General features: G+C 43.0%; 2 protein-coding genes across 7 annotated transcripts in view; one reads left to right on the forward strand and one right to left on the reverse strand.

The window, feature by feature from the left end:
• The window catches only part of LOC142585860 (solute carrier family 12 member 8), a 52,627-nt gene extending 43,161 nt beyond the window's left edge, over positions 1-9,466 (forward strand). For both annotated transcript variants that reach the window (XM_075696929.1, XM_075696928.1), the window contains exons 12-15: positions 6,041-6,123; positions 6,210-6,327; positions 6,740-6,797; positions 7,849-9,466. In XM_075696929.1, the coding sequence (XP_075553044.1) occupies positions 6,041-6,123; positions 6,210-6,327; positions 6,740-6,797; positions 7,849-8,026 (437 nt within the window). In that variant the 3' untranslated portion in view covers positions 8,027-9,466. The remainder of the gene's footprint in view (positions 1-6,040; positions 6,124-6,209; positions 6,328-6,739; positions 6,798-7,848) is intronic.
• Ars2 (arsenic resistance protein 2) overlaps positions 9,132-20,463 on the reverse strand; it is a 90,422-nt gene continuing 79,090 nt past the window's right edge. For 4 of the 5 annotated variants that reach the window (XM_075696927.1, XM_075696926.1, XM_075696924.1 and 1 more), the window contains 5 exons: positions 17,261-17,369; positions 16,639-16,792; positions 15,049-15,253; positions 13,497-13,560; positions 9,132-10,039 (listed from right to left, as the gene is read on the reverse strand). In XM_075696927.1, the coding sequence (XP_075553042.1) occupies positions 9,964-10,039; positions 13,497-13,560; positions 15,049-15,253; positions 16,639-16,792; positions 17,261-17,369 (608 nt within the window). In that variant the 3' untranslated portion in view covers positions 9,132-9,963. Of the gene's footprint in view, positions 10,040-11,081; positions 11,521-13,496; positions 13,561-15,048; positions 15,254-16,638; positions 16,793-17,260; positions 17,370-20,463 lie in introns of those variants that run through there. The other variant, XM_075696923.1, reaches the window with a different exon arrangement.

A 20,463-nucleotide genomic window follows, 5' to 3' on the forward strand; every position in this document is an offset into this window, starting at 1 on the left:
ATTCTGTGCTCCTTCGATCAGGAGAAGGCTTTCGAAATTATTAGCCATAGGTACCTGTGGCGAATTTTGGAAGAGGCCGGTTTTAGTGTGCGTTTTCGGCAGATGGTTCAAGCTTTTTATTCTCGACAGACTTCTGCTTTTCTCATACAGGATCGCGTCTCGGAAGCATTCATTGTGGGACGTGGTGTACCGCAAGGGGACCCTCTCTCACCTGCCCTCTACGTGCTCGCTTTTGAACCGCTTCTGCAGAGGTAGTCCTAGCTGTGACAGCTGTTGGCAGGTTCCTACTCCAGCCAGGTTCCCCTCCGGTTGCACTCTTTGCATATGTGGATGACTTGTATATTGTCGTCCCGGACGAGGCGTCAGCTTGCGCCGTCTTGGATGTCATGGACAGTTACTGCGCGGCCGAGTAGTGCAAGGTTGAATAGGTCGAAAAGTGCAACCATGTACTTGAACTGCACTCCGTCCAGTCCGCAGCCTGTTCACAGTCTCCCCGTGAAAGCGCGGTTGCGCATTCTAGGTTTTCAATTCGATCCAGACGGTCTGTCGCCTGAAAACTGACAGCAGGCTAAGGAGAAGCTTGAAATCAGGATTCAAGAATTCAGCGCGCTGTCATGTTCACCGATGGCTCGAGCGACAATTCTTCGCTCACTTCTGTTTTCCTTCCTTACGTACGTAGCGTGACTCCTGTTCCAACCCGCACCAAGCTTATCTTGCAGACGGTCCTCTTTCACTTCCTCGATCTGGAAAGGAACAACTGGTTGTGTAGCTCGGCAGGTGCTTAAGTTGCCCAAAGATAAGGGAGGACTTGGAATTCCAGAGACCTGGGCATCGTGGCTACTGCACTACACGTCAGGTGGACCCAGGTCGTTCTTAAGAGGAAGCTTTAGCTCGGTTGCTCCATCTAAGTACATGTAAAAAGAAAATTCGTTTTTGTCCGCAACCACTGCATCAAATTTGACAGGGTTTGTTGCATTTAAAAGAAAAGCTTAAAATCTAGTGCCTGTTGGTTTCGGATTTTTGATTTAGGTCGTCAATTTTTATTAAAAATTGGCAAAAATTGAAAATTTTCCAAAAAACGAAACTATCAAGTTTACAACTCTGTAACTCCACAACGAAAATTGATAATACGATTCCGTGAATTGCATCTAATAGTACATCCAAAGCGGACAAAATTGATATGTTACACATGAATGTCAAAAAAATTTAATAATATGGAAATACAGCTTCTGCAGAACCCTTGAAAACAACGTAACAAATTCATGTAAGATATAAGATGACCTATCGAATTTGTCCACTTTCAATGATCTAATGGATTCCGTTTACAGAACCGCGATATCTGTATGCAGAGCTATGAATCTGTAAACTTTGTGCTTCTATTTTTTTCAAACTTCCAAATTTTTGAAAATCTTTTTAACAAAATTCAGGACCTAAATCAAAATTCTGCTACCAACAGTCACTAGAATTTAACCTTCTCTCTCAAATGCAACAAATTTCATAAAAATCGGTCGAGTGGTTATCTCAGAAAAACGTTTTTGCGTTTTACATGTATTTGAATCGGCCGCATCGGAGTTGGGCCTGAGCTGAAGCTTCCTCTTAACTCGGATATGCCCCGAACTCGAAGCTTTACTTCCTATTTTCTTAGCACCCGATTCCGCTTGTTTTCGCAGAGCCCATTTTGCCAGTGTGCCTCGCTCAGGTGCCCCGTCCACCATTTTGCGGCGGCTGCCAATTCTCTGGTACGCCTCCGCAAGGTTCACCCCGGCATCGGTGTAGTGTCTAGCAACAGGGAATTCGTGCTTCTTGTCGAGTGCTCATACGAAGTTGGGCTGGCACGCTGCGAGGCGGTTTTCGGGGGACGGGCTCCGGGCCTTGACGAAGTGCTTGCGAAAGCACGGAAAAAGGTCTGGTTCCATCTCTCCATTAAGCTATGATGCATGCTCCTAAGGTCGCACGACTCGGCCGTGTGTGCCAGTTGATCCACGGGGTCTTGTTTGGCTCAGTGCAACCCAGAGCCGGAATCGGTCGTGGCGCACCCTCGTGCGGTCGCGCTGCTCCACGGATGGCTTTGGTGGTCTCCATGGTGGTATGCCTTGACCTCTTTTGTGTCAAGGCAGTCCGAAGGTCTGTCAGGCTCGTGTCCTGTAAGGCCGACATGGCTGTTTGTATGTTGAGTGCAGCAACTCAGTTGTGCTGCACCACAGCAGCCTCCTTTTCCGGGAAGGACCGTTGGCCCGAACCAAAGCCCCCCCCCCCCCCCACCCGCCTAGTCGATGGGTGGAGGGGGAGCGTCGGGGCCAATGTACCGAATGATGTGTTGATGAATAGATGAAAGCTCTGGGTCGCGGCACCTCCAGGTGCCAAGTCCTTCCCATCTGACAACGGCGCCGACAACGGAAGCTAAAAACACTTCACGCTTAATAAAGGACCCATGCATTCTCCTCCCTTTCTGTCCAAGAGTAAAATGCAGAGGACATTGCTGGCTTTCTTTTGAGCTCAATTTTTCTCGCCATCATTGTAAGCTATGCGAAAGTCAGGTGACGCGTGCAGACTAGCCCGAGCAAACATTGAATTAAGGCTGTTAGCGAACCGTTCTGGTTTCCTTTTTTTTTTTAATGGCCACTTATTTAGTTGCACAGGGGCCGCGCAGTCCAGCAACTCAAACCTCGAAGGTCATGCTGTGCCGGGTGACACTACCTGCTTGGCGTTCTCGACTGTATATAAGAGGAAGCTTTAGCTTGGTGGCTCCCATGTAAATACGTGGAAAAGGAGAAATCGTTTTTCTCGGCAGCACCAATTGGATGAGGTTTGTTGCATTTAAAAGAAAAAGTTAATATCTAGCGACTTTTGGTAGCCAATATCTGATTTAGGCCGTGTTAAATATCGCTAATTTTCAGGATACTAAACTATCTAATTTACACATCTGTAACTCAGCAATGAAAAACTATATCAATTCTGTAACTTGTTTCTAACAGTACATTTATAGCAGACAAAATTGATGTATTATAATTCTCGTATAGACCACTAATACGCAAGTAGGAGTTCTGCAAAATCCTTGCAATGTAACAAATTTATGCAACATGGACATCCGAAGATCAAATTTGTCCACCTTGGATTCTCTAACAGATGCAGTTTACAGAACTGCGATATCTGTTCTTAGTGCAGAGCTACAAATTTGCAAGCTTCGTGCTTACGTTGTTCTTTTTCTTTAAATTTACCAATTTTTCAAAGCTCGTGTTAAAAGTCCGGGCCCTAACTAAAAATTCTGCTTGTAACAGTCACTAGAATTTAACATCATCTCTCAAATTTCATTAAAATCGACCCAGTGGTTATCTCAGAAAAGTGTTTATGCTTTATACATTTATTTGAATAGGCGGCATCGGAGTTAGGCCCAAGCTGAAACATCCTCTTAAGAGGAAGGTTTAGCTCGAGTGCTCCTATCTAAATACATGTAAAAGGAGAATTCGTTTTTCTCGGCAACCACTGCACCAAATTTGACGAGGTTTGTTGCATTTAAAAGACAAACTTAAAATCTAGTGACTGTTGGTTTCGAATTTTTGAGTTAGGTCGTCATTTTTTTATTAAAAATTTTCAAAAATCGAAAATTTTCAAAAAACGATACTATCAAGTTTACAACTCCGTAACTCAACCACTAAAAATGATAATACAATTCTGTGAATTGCATCTAATAGTACATCTAAAGCGGACAAAATTGATATGTTACACAGAAATATAAAAAAAATTTAATCATAGGGAAATACAACTTTTGCAAAACCATTGTAACCAACGTAATACATTCACGTAAGATGTAAAATGACATATTGAATTTATCCGCTTTGAATGATCTAATAGATGCCGTTTACAGAACCGCGATATCAGTTCTTGATGCAGAGCTATGAATTTGTAAACTTCGTGCTTATATTTTTTTCAAACGGTCAAATAATTGAAAAACGTTTTAAGAAAATTGAAGCCCTAAATCGAAATTCCGCTTCCAAGAGTCACTAGAATTTAACTTTCTCTTTCAAATGCAACAAATTTCATCAAAATCGGTCCAGGGGTTACCTCATAAAAACATTTTTGCGTTTTACATGTATTTGAATAGGCCGCGTCGGAGTTGGGCCCGAGCTAAAGCTTCCTCTTAAAAAGGAAAGTCCTAGACCTACAAAAACAAGAAAAAAAAAAACTGGCACGTCTTGGAGCGCACCCAGCGACGGTGCCCTCGAACGGAAGCCAGTCTCATAGGCCTTGCTTGCCTGCAGTGCAAGCACGTCATGATTGCAATCTGCCATCAATTGTAGCATTTTTGTGAACCACTTTCGGTTCCGTTTCCCAGAAAGTGCACGAGTCTCGACGTCATAACGCAGGTGGTCATGTGAGAGCGAAGCATCGTGATGTCGGGATCGCTCAGTCATCTATGCTTCTACCTTAAAATGGATACTACTGTGGACTGGTTGGTGACCCATGACCTGGATGAAACACGTTCACGCACACACGAAAAGCAGGTTTCGCCCGTAAGTCGAAGCACCGATTGCTACGGCAAATGAGTAGATATGGTGGCGTCAGCTTTATCGGCCGTACAAGTTCGTAAACGTTCGTTTATTAACGAAAGTAACAAGCGTGGTGTCACGCGCACACAGGCAAATATGAGCGCCGACTGCTGAAAGCCTCGTGTGCTCCGTCTTGTTCTCGCCGCTGCGTCCGCGTTGAAGAGAGACGCGTGCGCCCCAATCCTGAAAAGCGATCGGCCATGACGGCTCAGTGCGCCGACAGCTTTGTGTTGTGTTCTCGTTGCGTAGCTCGCGTTGAAGCGAGACGGCACGAAGGTGAAGTCAGTCGCTGCTGCGGGCACTACCTTGAAAGCGGTCGTCTTGCGGGACGGACGGACGGCTTCTGGTCGGGCATGCATGGAAATGCTTATGCATGTAAAAGGCGCCTTTGAGAAATTAAGCAGTAGTTGCAGTCCAGTGCATGTATATGCCCTTTTTCATGTGTGCGTGAACATGCCTGTTTTAATTACGCTGCTTTATGAATGTCTTCTACCCTTGCCAGAGGTAACGTATAAGCTTGTGTAAGGGCCGCAAGCCTAACTTGGCAGCTCAAAATTTGCACACAAAATTCCAACAGAAAAGCAATGGCGAAAGGCGTGCCGCTGCTAGATTGAAAGCTGCGCTGTGACCTCCGCCATCCGATGCGCGGCCACAACCGGCCCCTCCGTGTTCTTCCAGCCATGTCAACGACGCTGGCGCCATTTTTCCCTCCCGACAGTGTCATTGGAAGTCATTGCTAGGAGCTTTAAAAAGGATCACCAACACCCTAGGTGGCACGGAAGACTGCTTAATCCACGAATGTGCTGACAAACCAAGCATAAGCAGCAGTGGTGGCAATAGCAAAGACGAGTAGTGAGGTGCATGGAGTGCACAAATGAATGAATTCATTATGAAATGGATAGCGTTTGCTATTGTAGTGGTCGGTACTCGTAGTAAAAAAAAATAATAATAAATAAAATGCCGGTCTTGTGCAAGGGCCACCCACACCTCATCAAAATCACGATTAAAAAAATGCAGCCATACACGAGTCTACATGGTGGTTTTAAATGGTAGTAGTTGGCTGCCATTCACCAATTATGAATAAAGTATTACTGGACGTTAGTACTTTCTTTGTGGTGGCGTCAGTTGTGTTCTCAATGTCCGTCGAACTTTTGCCTACAAGGGCTCTACACTCTAAATATGAAGCACTGGACATATTCGTGCAAAGTCCAGGCTCGATGCTTGTCCTTAGTGGCTCTAGAAAATTTAACTTGTGCATGACTGCTAAGTACCCATCACTGTTAATCAGGCTTACACTCAAAGGCAACAAAAGTGCACCAAGATTGGCTTTACAGTTTTGTCTTGCTGAACTGCTTGATTAAATACGAGTGCACAAGTCGAAAAGAGCAACATGTGGGACAAGCACTGAACCAGCTTCCAGATTTTCATCTTTCACATAGTACGTACGAAAGTTAGATACGTATACACCAGTGGTACGACTGCTTCCATTTTAGGTCGGGAACCATGGCCCGAGATATCAAAGAAATCAAACACCTGGTATGCGAAACTATGCAATCGCTGGATTGCAGTGCTTGGGGTAAGTCCATTGCCAGTCCAGGGCACATGGCCGACTTTGTCTAGCCCACAAGTCTTGACAGTGCGTCTACTACTCGTCTTCTTCAGATCTTCGTGAAATTGACAATTATGTTCCTTGTGCAATGGGGCTATGCACTGGCATCAATCTTTCTATTGATCTTCCTTTGGCTCTGCATTGGAAGGACCAAGCCAGGAGCTTTTCCAGGTATGTCTCATCACGCCACGCTTCAAAGCAGTTTCCAGTAATATGATTACCAAAAACACTCTGACAAGTGCGTACAGCAGTGTACCATCCCAGAAAAAAACAAATGTAAGGCTGCCAATCCTGTTCTCTGTATTTAGCTGTTGAATCAACCAATGCCTTCCATTTGGCAAACGTGCAACTGCAGCAATCCTTGCATGCAAGAAATACATAAAAATTTACAAAGGTAACAGGAAACTTGCCAAAACTAATTTAAACTGCCATTTCAGTTTTACAAGAACTTAAGCACTCCGTATTTTAAGCGTGCAACTGCCATTTGCAGCAGTAACTTTGTCTAAAACAGGAGCCAAGGCATTACAGTTAACATCATTTATCAGCGGGCAAGCCAAAAATGCAGACTTTTTGCTGTTTACAGGGGTCACCGAATTCAAACTGTTCCCATGGCTACGCAATTTATTCCTGCGTTGCATAGGGTGAGTGGACAAAGGCTTCCTTCACAATCAAGTTATGAAGACAAAACAAGTACACAAACAACCATGAGGCTTTACCTAAACCTCTCTTCTTCTATGCACAATTATTGACCGAAAAAAAAAAAAGATGATAAAGAATGTAAGGCTGGTTAAAAAAGAAAGAAAACCACCTGGGGGGGGGGGGGGGGCACTTGCAGCTTTGCGATGACTGCACTCGGGCAATGAACTCAAGAATAATTTACATTGCCTGCTAGCAGTGCAGCATATACGAACGGCAGTTTTAAGAAGTAGCGCAATTTGCCAATAAAACTAAAAATGTCAAGTTGCATAGAATGGAATAACCACAGAAAATGAGAATAAACGAACAGTTAAATGTGTAGGCACATTCTTTTATGCTTTGACCAGATCCATAGATAACGACAATATGCTTTGCCTTAAATTTCTCCTTTCCATTCTCTTCAGTGCACCAAACGAACCTTTTCTTTTTAGCTAGCAAATAAAAGATCCCTGGATAATACCTAACTTAAAGGCCAACTGCAGCAATATTTCAGATCGTGCAAGTAATTGTATCTTGAAGCTTCAAAAAGTTTTTTTCCAAAAGGTGAATAGGTGCGTCAGAAAATAGCAAAAATCATTTCATACTAGAATAGGAAAAAAAGCACCATCACTACAGCTCACTGGAAGTAACAGTGAACCTGAGGCTCAACTTCACCTGAATTGATGTGCCAGCTCAAGGCTTCACCTCCAAGGCATCGTCGCATATTTTAAAGGAAAGGAAAAAAAAAAAAAACATTGGGACACCTGTGATCGCACCATGAAATTCTTGATTTGACATCAAATCCACCTTGTAGTGTGCCTGTCCTCTGCTATGGAGCTTTAAGTTAAAATACGCACAGCTGCCACTCATAGATTTACTGCAATTATTTTGGTGCATTGAACTATCTGTTTTCGATGAGCTAAGTCAACCTGCTTTATGCTGCTAGCCACATATAAGCCTTTACGAATATGTTTTAGCAGAGACCTCACCTTGTGCTGTATCTATGTGCTTGCACAGGAAGAAGCCCACAGATTATGAGCAAATAGTGGTGGCCCCCACATGCCCCGGAGTCTCAACAATGGAGTCTCAGCTAAATGACGAAAACGTCGATTACGCATCACGGCACCGATACCATCACTCTACCACCCTCCAAACATCATCACATTTCCAGCAACATTCCGACGACAGTGAATAAGCCACGAGGACTTCAGGTACTGCAATGAGTCTTAAGTGGCTGCTTTTAAGGGTATATTGAAAAATGACTCTGCCATTTCTTCCCAAAAGGCAAGATTACAACCTAACAATAAGCAACAGAAGCATGACCTTTGTTCATTCCAAGGTTACAAATGATTAGCTCAATGTTGAAGGCATGCTAGCCACAGGAGGATAGACAACATGCAGAAGGCCGCAAATGAGCCCCCCACCTCCACATGGCTGGAATGCTGCTGGTAACATGTCCCAAATAAACCCGAAAGTGGGAACAACATAAATCCAATGCAATTCAACAGCGAACTTATATTGGTCTTGTTTTTTGTTTTGAAAGGGGTGATAGAATTGATGAAAGAACAATGCTCGCTTAAACTAGCAGACCGGCTGCAACAAGTAGAAAGTACAGTTCATGGAACTTTTAATAGTGACAAGTAATTGATACGCATTTCTTACTCTGCCTTCTGGAACCCACTGCCTGTATCAGTGAAGGTCACTTCGTCTAGAATAACAGAATGGCACTGAATAAAGTGGCATACAGCATCCAAAACTACTAACAAACAAAGCAGACGCATGCCATTGCTAAGCCAAATCTTTCTACAAGCACTTTTGCTCCGTGCTCTGCACTTGAAGTGCACAATGTGCCACAATCTAAGCAACATTTCAGCCAGTTGAAGAACCTAGACCCCAGAGTTCTGCATGTCATCTATTGTCATTCCACTGGCCTACTTGTAGTAAGCCCTAGTCGTTCGTTACCCACTGGGTGCTTCTCCAACTGCTGCATGACCGACCAAGACAGCAAAGGCGAAGCCACGCTTACACACCACTGTGGAACACATTCTCACTTCTTTATCAAAACAACAGCGTATAGATATATCATCAAACTATTAACATGCTTCCAAAGCTGTTCCAGGAATATTGTGATGTATGAACTCAACACCTTTTCCTACACTTTGAAGCAATGTAACATACTTTCCTAAACCTTTTTTTGAAATGCAAGAGGAACTGTTATGCTATGGTATGTGTGACGCGCACTGATTTTATGTGCAAGATGTACTTAGCATGCACCCTAATGGGACAATCGAGGCTAAAGCTACTTTCAATGCGCTCCCCCGTCCTCCTATTTATTCCAATTTTTCAACAATACAGAAATACAAAACAGCTTTGATGCTCTAACAAAGAACAAGCAACAATTTGTTTTTATGCATGTAATGCCTGTGGTTGGAAAAAAAAGAAACATGCAATGTTGCAGTCAAGACAGCATTTTGGTAATGCAGTGTACTGCCTCAACTCATGTACAATGCGCCTCAGAGCCCACATGTCAAAGTCTGTGTGAGTATGATGTATGTTACTGAAATGGGACAGTACACTCTTACTGTGCAAATGACAATGGCTTTGTGTGACAAAAAAAAAAAAAAAAAAAAAGAAAGGAAGTGCTACGTTGAATAAATTATGTTTACGTTGTCATTCGTATGGAAGAGTTCAATTCTTTGGCATCTAAGGGGGCAAATCACTAATACACAGAACACACACGCCAACAAAGCACTCGACAACAGCAGGAAAACTTCTACTTTGTGAATCTGCATGACATACTCCATGTTTCATAAGCACACTGGCGGTGCTTTGCACATTTTCATAAAATGCCTAAAGTACCGTCTGCAGTAGGTCAATGCTACATGGACCAACAGCCAGCAAAGTAAAAAATTATGAATTTCAAGGTGATGACCATGAATCAGTAATGACCATATGGCTTTTATGGCATGTGCACAGTCATCATTCTCGGGGATCATGTTCCAAACAATAATGTTCAACAGTGCATGAATGGGTTAATTCTTAAATGTCAACAGACAGACAGCACCTAATTGAATGCACTATCTCTTGACTTCCAGCCAATCGACAAATGAATTGAAACAAGCAGTCTATCTGTTAGAGGTGCTCCACGTCATTGGGAGCATCAAGGTCTCTGTAGTTGATCAGCGCTCTCGGTTCCCCACGTAGACCTCTGAAATAGAAACACGTGGATGTCAAACATTCCTTTTTTCAGCAGCCACCTTCCAACAATGAAGCCAGGGGGTGAGAAGGGAGGCAAGGAATGTAGTACTTGTGGCCCAGAAGTGCACCCTCAAGTGACCAAAGAGGACAGTTACTTGCATTGTAAATTCAGAATGCCAATTTGTACCTTGTTAACAAAGGGTTGGTAACCACTAATTACTGGGTACACTTGAAACTTGATACACAGGCTTGTTGAATCTTGCTGAACATTAAACAAATCAAGGTAGTACAATGTGCAAATGAAAAATTTGTTAAAACACCAAAAGGAGCCCAGGCCAGCGCCAAGTACATCCGACTTTTCTGATGGCCTTTCGTAAAAATTAGCTCTTGACTAAGGGTTACGGTGCACCTGCCTGCTGTAACACAGAAATTAAGATGATCCCTGCAACCTTGTCGCCTTCTCTTAGCTCGCTGCTGGAAAGCCAGCTTCATTGGCCTTTTGCACCAGCCACCTTCGCAGCAGTTGGATTTAGACGGCCGCCAATAGCCTTGCCTGCTGGCATTTCTAGAATGGCTTATTTGACAATAAATGGAGTTTGCAAATCTGGCCTGCTTTTCTCTTCCAGAAATTTGATAATCAGACACATTTCTGAACACATGCAACTTCTTTTTGAACTACTGAGCTCAATATTTCGAGCTTCAGAATGATACACTACTGTTGCGACATAAATGGTTAGAAAAACAAGGGACTGCAGTCACTGACCAAGTCAGCCATTCATTTATGTTTCAGTACCCTTACACAGTCCTTGTTCACAACTTGAGTTGGTGACCGTGACCTTTTAACATGCTGCCTGACCAGGTGAGTGTTTATCAAACATAAATCATATCATAAACATATCAGCACATGTCTGTGGCAGAGCAGACAGTCTGCATCCCTAAAAGCAAACAGGAATCTTCAAGCTGGCAAGGAATGCAATGTTCAAGAAGGCTACTTCGCATTCCCAGAATATCAGTAAGCAGCAGCAGTAATCAGCACACAGAGTAGCAGCGGAAAGAAAGGTAAGCTTGTGGAGAGTCCCAGTTCTTTTTTATTGACAGAGAGAAGACACTATAGACTAATCAACAGTTGCAAGCACAGGCAGACTTTCAACAACAGGACTAAGAACACCGGTTTCCATAAAAGTTGCACCATGTACAAAAATGGAAGGTCTAAAAAAAATGGGTTGAGAGAGACACACTTTTATGAATTCATTCACACAGTGGTGCTGTACCACCAATGGTCAAATGAGATGAAGTTATTACACTGAATTCCACAAATTGTGTCAATGAAAAAAAAAATAGTGTATGATATCAGCAGGAAGAAATCTGCCTTTATGCAGCTTCTCCCTAATGCACTGCTTCTGTCCCCTTTATCACTTTTAAAAGAGTTCCAAGTCCTGTGGTTCATCAAGATCATGATATCCAATCACTTCCCGGGGGTCTGAGCGGAAGCTGAAAAAAAGAAACCAAAAACTGGTCCACTTTTTCTTGCTTCGCACTTTTCCGACTCACGATTTCGCTATGGTGTAGTACTCGGTCACAACACACGTACCATATGGAAAATGCAGTGCCTTCTAACATAAAGGAAAAGGATGCACATCAGCCAAATTACAACTTGAGGTGTTTCAAAGTGTGCTATGGCTACTGAAAACATTCATGGTTGCAACAAAAGTATGAATTAGCAAATGGCTTTCCTTTTATATGCCACGTAGTTTCCTTCTAGACATATGCACATAATGCCCAGAGGGTTTGCACAAGAGTGCGCTAAGAGCTGTTGTGCAGTCCACTTATAACGATGATGAGAAAAGTTTGGAAACCTGTTAAAACCATGCATTGTTAAATCTGGTCTGATTGTACACACACAGGCCAAGGCTAGGTCCCGTAGCTGAAAGACATAGTTCACCCCCGGCTTCACCTGTAGCTAAGAGTGAAGCTGAAACATAAGCTACTGGCAAAGGAAGAAACATTAATTAAATAATTATTTACAAGAGGATAGCGCTTGAAGAACCAATGTCAAAGAAAAGTGCTACCAATATTGCACAGTGCCCCCCCAAACTGTGCAAAACTCCTGTAGCATGATGATGTGATGACTATGGAGGCAATGTAACAATGATGACGATGCGAATGCTGAGATGACTAAGACATATGACTGCCATACAAGAGAGTAAATAGCCCTCTTTACAAGACAAACACTGACAATGGCTGCTGCACTGAAAGCTGCATTGTGAATGGCTGCTGCAAGCACCAGCTTTGCTGTGCGAGTGTAATGCCTGCTCTTACTTTCGAAACGTGTGCACAGATGTAATCAATCCCCTAGTTTCTCAACTGCGCAGTGATACAGATTTCCAGCAGTGGTGGTGGGCAAGTTTTGTATTTACTCTTATGGTGAGAACTAGGCTGTAGGTGAGTAGGTGTCACGGCAATGCCAATGAAAGAATGGCAAAGTTACCACACGACAATGGTATAATGGTATGGAACGTCAGACAGAGCAAACTCAGCTTCAAGCTCTTAGTCACAGTAAAAGAAACCAGAAATAGAGGAAAACAACTGCGCCATTGAGCACACCTTTCATACACAATGCCTGTCGTTATAACCCATAATCGTTATAAGTGGACTTCACTGTTATATCTCGGGTTTCTTTTATACTTTACCGTTTAAAAAATGTGCATCATTTCTGGGTGCAGAGCTGGTAAGGATATGTTGATTTCTGTACCTTTCTGCAGCGAAACAAAACGCTAAGTCAGCAACCGCATAGAACATATTGCAGGCATAATTTCAGTATTGCTCGAGTTCATTTTACACTCTGGGAAGTCCATATGCAGTAATCCAGTCCATAGCATGCTTTATAACGTTAATGGTCAAGGTGCATTTGGCAACAATAATGAAGTAAGGACTGTGCACTGTTAAATGATGAGACTGACTATGACCACATTGAAGTTTGCCATATGTTCCATGCAGCTTTTGCTGAACAAACTACTTCTGTTCTATTAAAAAAAAAAAAGCACTACTAACGATTACATAATAGAAGCACTCACGCTTGTACTTTGATTGGCCAATGACTATCATGGTCTAATACTTTGGTCTAATCAATAATGCTTTCACGTACACGTTTAGCACACTACCTTTTCTTTGTAACAATGTCCAAATGCAAGTGGTTGAATCTTACCTTTTAAAGGAATGAATGTCATTTCTGGCTGTTGCTAGTAAGGTTATTGTAATATCTGCGTTTATGCGCAGCGAAATGGACGCTGCTTTATAATGTAGAAAGAAAATACAACAATGAAATAAATAGTGCAATAGCAGCCAACTATGTACAAAACATAGTACAGATGAGTATGACCCTTAAACCTAGCGAAACAGCAGTGCTAATATTTTGACACCTGCACAAGCCAGCAGTGGCTTTTAAAATGATAATAAAGGCAACTCACCGTCCGTAGTTGTTTCTCTTGAATCCTGCTCTGTACATATCTGGAAAGTTGCGACCGCCGAATCCTGCAGAAAGAACAGGCTTTCTTTGTTCATAATAGTCCCCACAATCGTGTTCATTTACAACTCTGCCTCACTGATATTCTCAACCTAAACTGTTACACCAAGAATGTTCAACCGTATTTTTTTATTTTCTCTGTCTGAAAAGTCCATTGTGTGGTTTGGTGCACACAATGCGTTACCTCTCGAAACATTGCCTTGATACATTCAGCAATTTCCAGCCTTGGCTCATGTTCAGGATTACGCTATATATAAAGGTAATGCAAAATATATACTGTATGGCATGTGAATGCTGATTTATTTTTATAAGTGCCTTAACACACCCATCTGCTGCATTGTCACTAAAGCTACCGTACAGATGAAATCAAGACATGCAATCTGATTGCTGTTGTCTTCCACACTGATCCACATTTCTTTTATCTAATAAGTCCATGACATGGTGTGCTTACCACTGTTTCATGTATGCTTAAATATCATGAGGTTTCATTTTTTGGTCTGCATCATTCGATGAAAAACATGCCAGCTTCCCTGGTTCATTAAAAAGATGAGAAACTAGTGTTTTAAGTGTACCTCAACATCAAAAATGCAAGCCACTGCAGACGCACAAACTGGCTTCACCGCCTGTTGGTCGCCAAAATTCTGCACAAACTAGGTGAGACAATTTCAAGTGTTCTCTTACTGGAGCATACAGACAAAAATATGCAATGTCATTGCTATATTTCAGCTAGCACAAAGTAGCACTAAATTTGAAATCATTGTTAGAATAGCTGTTCATTTAATGCGACAGCAGTTAGTCTCACGACTACTCAAATGCCACCCCAACTTTGTGCATAACTTTTGCAATGTTATGCAAACTCCCCAAACTGTATGCAACGACGTGACGACAGGATGATTTAAGCTGTGAACTATGGATGAAAACAGCCCACTTTCAAACTCACAAATGCCATTCGCAGTAACCAACCATATGAAGCCAACTGATAATGTCCTCAAGGGAAGCATTGGGGAAATTATTTGTAGTTTTTAGTTGAAGTGTAGAAATAGCCAGGTAAAGGGAAATTGAAGTGGAGCAAAAAACAACTTGCCATTGACAGGAGCCAAATACACCATCTCTATCAATACCACAACCTGGATGAAGACGTTGTGGTTCCGGCTCCCATTGGCAGCAGGTTGCTTTTTCATCCACTTTCATTTCCTTTCAGCTTGTAGCTTGTACACTTCAAATAAACACTACAAATAATTTAGCTTTGGCTTCATATGGTTCTGACTAACAAAAATAAGACACCTTGGTTCATCATCTTCTCGCTCATATGGCACCTATATCTAATGCTAACTAAGTGTTACAAGTCATGGCATGCTGCCTGTCACACTACAACAGAACAGAGCAAACTTGTTTCAAGCTGCTAACTGCTGCTGCAGTAAAGTGCAGGCCACTGTACAGGAATTTTGAAACCTCAGCATTGTCAGCCCCTTGAAGTGAAAAATAAGTGTACGTACCAGGGAATCCACCGGGGTGGCCCCTAGGAAAGCCGAAGGGAGGTGGTGGCGGAAATCCACCATGGAAGGGACCCATCATGCCAGGACCCTCGTGACCAACTCCACCGCCGCCACGGCCACCACCACCGGGGCCTCCTCGGTTGGCTGGGTGTTCTGGCAGTTGTGGCCGTTTGGGGTCCAAGAGGTAGTTGTTGAAGTACTCCACCTGGGAATGGAAGTGCGCCGATACAGGTGCACAGCAAAGCTGGTCAACCAAGTTTTTATCATATTTTGTGCTACATTTGGACTAAATAGGGCACCACAGTGAAGGGCTTTGGATTACAACCTTTTGACAACAAGTTTTAGGACACACTTGATTATTTAAACTTCTTGATGTTGCCACCATGTGCCAAGAGAGAAAGCGAGAATAGGAAACATAGCATAGGTGGAAACGGTCACCTGGTTTGCTACTCTACACTGGGGGTAAGGAAAAAATGTAATAGAAGGAGGAAAAGAGGGGGGGAGAGAGCACTGTGCACAACTTCTTGTGGATCCGCGGAGCCGAGAGGCATGGTGTTGTTGCAAGGAACCAAGCGAGCTGCGCCGCTCGAACAAGGGGTTTGTGTTCGAGTTTCTGCGTAACAGAATTGTTTTCTGGTATATTCAAACTAAACTCCGACACTATCATGTCTGTAGGTTGTGTTTAGGTCGACGTTACGATTTTTCTGACGTATTTTACTTTGAGGAATTCAATTAGTTCAGTAATACATCTGCGCCATGCAGAGGGCCTACGTGGTTGTGGTTCAGAAGGATCTTTTGCCAAACGACTTCAAACGCTAACAATGGATTTTTCGCGATACGGGGCCTATAATGCTGTTGTGTTAAGAGGCTGGTAAACTGGTAAGGCACACATGGCCTTTTGTACGAGCAACAGATGTGGCCACGGTCAAAAAAGTTTTGTCTCGGTGTACTGGTGCCCAGCCCATTCAATGTGGTATGTAGAGATGTGCACTGGATGACGCATTGAAGAAAGGTGCACAAATTGGTGCACAGCCAATACGAGCTGTTATGTAAATAGTGCTGGGTCAATGAGGGAGACTCGTATAAGTGTTTTTTTTAAAGAAATGGTCTAAGCTGCTCGCTGATTTGCATTTTCATACAGAACTTCCATTTCATGGTACGTTCTGCTGTAATACTAAGCTTGAATGTAGCGCCACTTGTCTGTCTTGCCCAGAATAAATTCATAGTAGGAGCCATTTGTCGCGGAGACCGATTGAAAAAGCAATTTTCTCTGAAGAAATGGTGACACCATTTGTCACTCATAGAATGAGGTCATTCCACATGCTGTAGTGTCCACACTGCCCTAGGACAGGTGGCACCAGTAGTCCCTTCACATCTAGTATTGTGTGCATGTACTAGAGTTTTTAGGTCTTTAAGTATTTTTTTTAATCTTCAATGATCCATAGCAAAGTGTCTTTAGTTGTATATCACATTTATATAACTTTTCCCCTTTTGTTTGCAGCTACAAACCCAAAACATAATGGTCCAAAAAATTATTCAGTAACAGAAGTGCTAGGAAAGAGAAATGATAGAAGCAAAGCAGTTTCTCACCTCCTTGCGCACTTCTTCCACTTTTTCAGCATGCTTATTGAAAATGTGCTTGCGGACAAACTCAGGCCCTTTGAACTTCTTGCCAGACAGTGGGCAGAGCCACTTGTCCTTGGAGAGCTCTTGAGTGTTGGCCACCACAAATTTCTCGACCTCGCTGGAATATGTCTTCTAGTCAAGGAAACAGCTCGACTGACAGTTATTCAGGCTACAGCAATGTGCACTCAGGTACCACTTTTAATAGAAATGCAGCCATGCTGTGCAGTAGGCACCCCACCTACAATTACACGATCTCATTAAGAAAGAAGAGAAAGCGTCTCGACTTGATTGCACCGAATGCTGCACTCAACCAAAACTGCCTTTCATGTCTGCTTGCATTACTTTCAATCTGTTCATTTTTGATGATTACATATCGAAACTTGCATGAAGCGACAGGATGGCTATCAAGCAGATATGATAAACGGGTACTAGATCACAAGTGAGCCTCTTGCTGCAACAGCCCTCAATGAGACATGTAAGAACTAAGGTAGAGCACAATATGCGTGTTACAAAGCAAGGAGTAAAGTTGAAAAAAACTATTTAAACCCAAATAATTTCACAGCAAGACGCCCCATTTCAAGGATACGCTTCAGGGTCCTTCTTGCCAAGTCTGTTCGCTTCCTCATCACTCAGTTTGGTTGATGGCTGGAGGAAGGGTGAAATCTTGCCCTCAAAGTGGCTGATGTAGTCTGCCACTGAAATGGAAAGCAACATGTGCTGCTCAACATGGCAACACACAGCACTTTTGTCTTGAGACAATGTTAAATAACGAGACATTTACAGCATTAATGAGAATTATTGCACTGTTTTATCTTCCCCAATATGCATTCCTCAGGGTGCTTAGAACAGAAGCATGCTTAGGATTGCATGCTTAGGTGTCCTTAGGATTGCATTACCATTACGATGTGCACGGTTGCAGGTCCTGAGGATTGTGCACGGGCGATGTGCTTGGTCGCGATGTCCAAAGCACCAAAGCTCAAATGTAGGGTTGTGTGAATACAGATTTTCAGTTCGAAGCGAATTCAATGCAAATAGTGATTCTGGCCAAATATTTGCGAATCGAATATTGAATAGTTGCTGTCCAAAAATCTTGGCCTTAAGGTGGCATGCAAGATAATTTTCGGATGCATGCAATTATTGACCCCACAAAGCCTAACGCATCATTTTTGATATGCTTAATTTAATGCCTGAAAATCTGATTTACCGTATTTACTTGCATAATGATCGCACCCCAGAATTTTGTCGCCGAAATTCGGTTTTTTTCACCCGCATAATGATCGCACCCCGAACTGGCCGCAGCAATATGTCATGTGCCAAGTCTAGCCGATGATGATTGTGCTTATTACCATCTGCTGAATGCTACTCTTCATGACTTATCAAGCGGTCTGCACGCACCAAACAAATTCTTAAGCAGACGCCCCATTTCATTCCAAAAAAAAAGAAAAGAAGAAAAAAAGAACTGCTTTATTATTTGTAGGCCTTATAATGGTTGTTTGTGATCACCCAGAACAACAAAAAAAAAAGTGCCTTTCGATTCCTCTCGTCTGCACTCATGGGCACGCAACAAATTGCGAGCGGCAACTAGAGTAGCCACGTTTACATTGATACATTAGAAGTGTACCCTTTTCATATGCCAGCGCTTGTAAGTCACCTAAGATAATCGCCCACCCTTAGCGGAAACATGCCATAGTAGGATTGTAGTGAAGACAAATGCTGCAGTTTTCGTAGCATGCCCGCCATGTGTTACTGTCACTGGCAGCTGAGTGCGCCCATCTTGGCTTCTGTTCCCTCAAAGTAGACTTGGCTATGCTATTGCTGCAAATTTACCGATATTAACTATATTATTAATTACTGATATGCAAGAAACTGTTTAAATGCACGTAATGTACTGTTACGTTTCACCTACGACGCGCGGTATAGCCGGCGCCGATGCAACGGACGCCGGGGCTTCGTTCAAAGCGGCGGACATTTTGGCCCGTTCAGCGCTGCCGCAACGCTTCCTGCCAAGCGTGTCCAGGCATGTTTCAATGCCACGTGTCTTCGTGTGTGTGTGTACATGTTGGTGCCCACGCTTGTCAAAGCGCGGCAGCCGGGAAGAGGAGCTTCCCAACTGTGAAGCGAGGAGGTCTGACCGGGGCCGGCCTGGTGGATGCGTCACTTCTTGTCACAACGTGTCCGGGCCCCGCCGTCATGTGCGCCTCTATCGAGGCGTTCCTTCTTGCCCTCAACTCCGAGAGTATAAAAGCAGCTGCCCCAGGGCGCCAAGAGAGAGGCTTCGAATTCTTCCATCGAGTAACGTGCTCTCCCGTCTCTCCACTTCGGTCGACCTGACCGGCCGCTCTTTTGCGATGCTATAATAAACAAGTTGTTCTGTTAGCAGTCGACTCATCCATTGCCAGGACCTTCGGATGCTTCCAGCTGTGCCCCAGGCCGCCAGGCCAACGCTACCCTTTGGGCTTGCGACCCAGATGCAACAGTACTCACGAGGAAAAAAAAAAAAAAAGCGTTCGGCGCATTTGGCTTGCTTTGTCGCCCGCCATTTTTTTTTGATGTCCCGCACTGTTACAGCAGCAGCCATCTGTTGGTTGACCTGTTGTCATCCCACAGCAAAAGCGGGATGAAAAATAATTTTTTTTTTCACGGAAAATTTACCCCACATAATGATCGAACCCCTAAATTTGCATAATATTTTTTTTTTAGGAAAGAGAAGTGCGATCAGTATGCAAGTAAGTACGGTAGTGCTGTAAACCCAATGTACAGCCCATACTTGCCTTTTTGATATTTCGCAGGGAGTGTTCAGTTGTGAATAGTTCAGCGAATGAATGACTAATTAAGCACACTCATTAATGTTTACTCAATTATAATTTGGCTGTTTTCTTCATACCAATTTACTCTCCATGACCAGAAATATGTCTGAGCAAGTTGTTTTAACTTTAATTGACGTGGAATGGTGTTCGAGCTTTTTGGGGTTAAGTGGACTAATTTGTGAGAATGCAACCACAATTAATTCCAGCATGACTTATTTAGTGAAACACCGGGCTTTGTTTTTAAGGGAAGTTTGAGAAATACTTCCAAACTGGATTTTTCATGCTGTCCTTCGAGTCCATCTTGCTGACCAGCCAAGCTTCTGCTATTTTGACAATGGTGATGTCGCTCACTCCTCATATCACTATTTTTCGTAACATTATAGTTTGAATTTTTTGAAACGGTGTTTATGAGTTTTCTCACAAAAGTTTCTAAGAAATTATGAAGGTTATAAAAGAATCTTTAAAAGTATTTATTTATTTCTATCTGAAACTTGTTTTTCTCACTTAATGTCTGCATGTGGCGGTGGTGAAAAAAGAGTGCGGGCAAGCAGGGTGCCAAGATTGGTGAAGATGGCGCCGGCATATAGTACCGGCTAATCTGGAGCTCACTGCTCGTTTTTTTTCTTTTTTGCCTGTTGTTTAACAAAGTTGATGAATTGACAATTAATATACTTTCAAGCTCCCACCATAATATTTACACAGTTTTGCTGAACGTGTGAGTCTATCTTTAATTTAAAGATTGTGTCTTACTGGTTACAGTCAACGTCTGATTTTTTTTTTTACTCTCTAGGGGCCGTGAAAACATATGAAAAATCGGGCAGTTCGAAAAAATGAATGCATGCCTTTTACTGCCCCCAAGGGCTCAAATCGCCACAGACACATCCGAAATAGCTCTGAATGCCTGCCAGTACACTTATTAGGCGTATCGGTGCTTGTACTGTGACAGGAGACTGCGGGTGCACGGTTAAGCAATACATACTGT

This window comes from Dermacentor variabilis, chromosome 6 (assembly GCF_050947875.1).
Source record: "Dermacentor variabilis isolate Ectoservices chromosome 6, ASM5094787v1, whole genome shotgun sequence".
NCBI lineage: Eukaryota > Metazoa > Arthropoda > Arachnida > Ixodida > Ixodidae > Dermacentor > Dermacentor variabilis.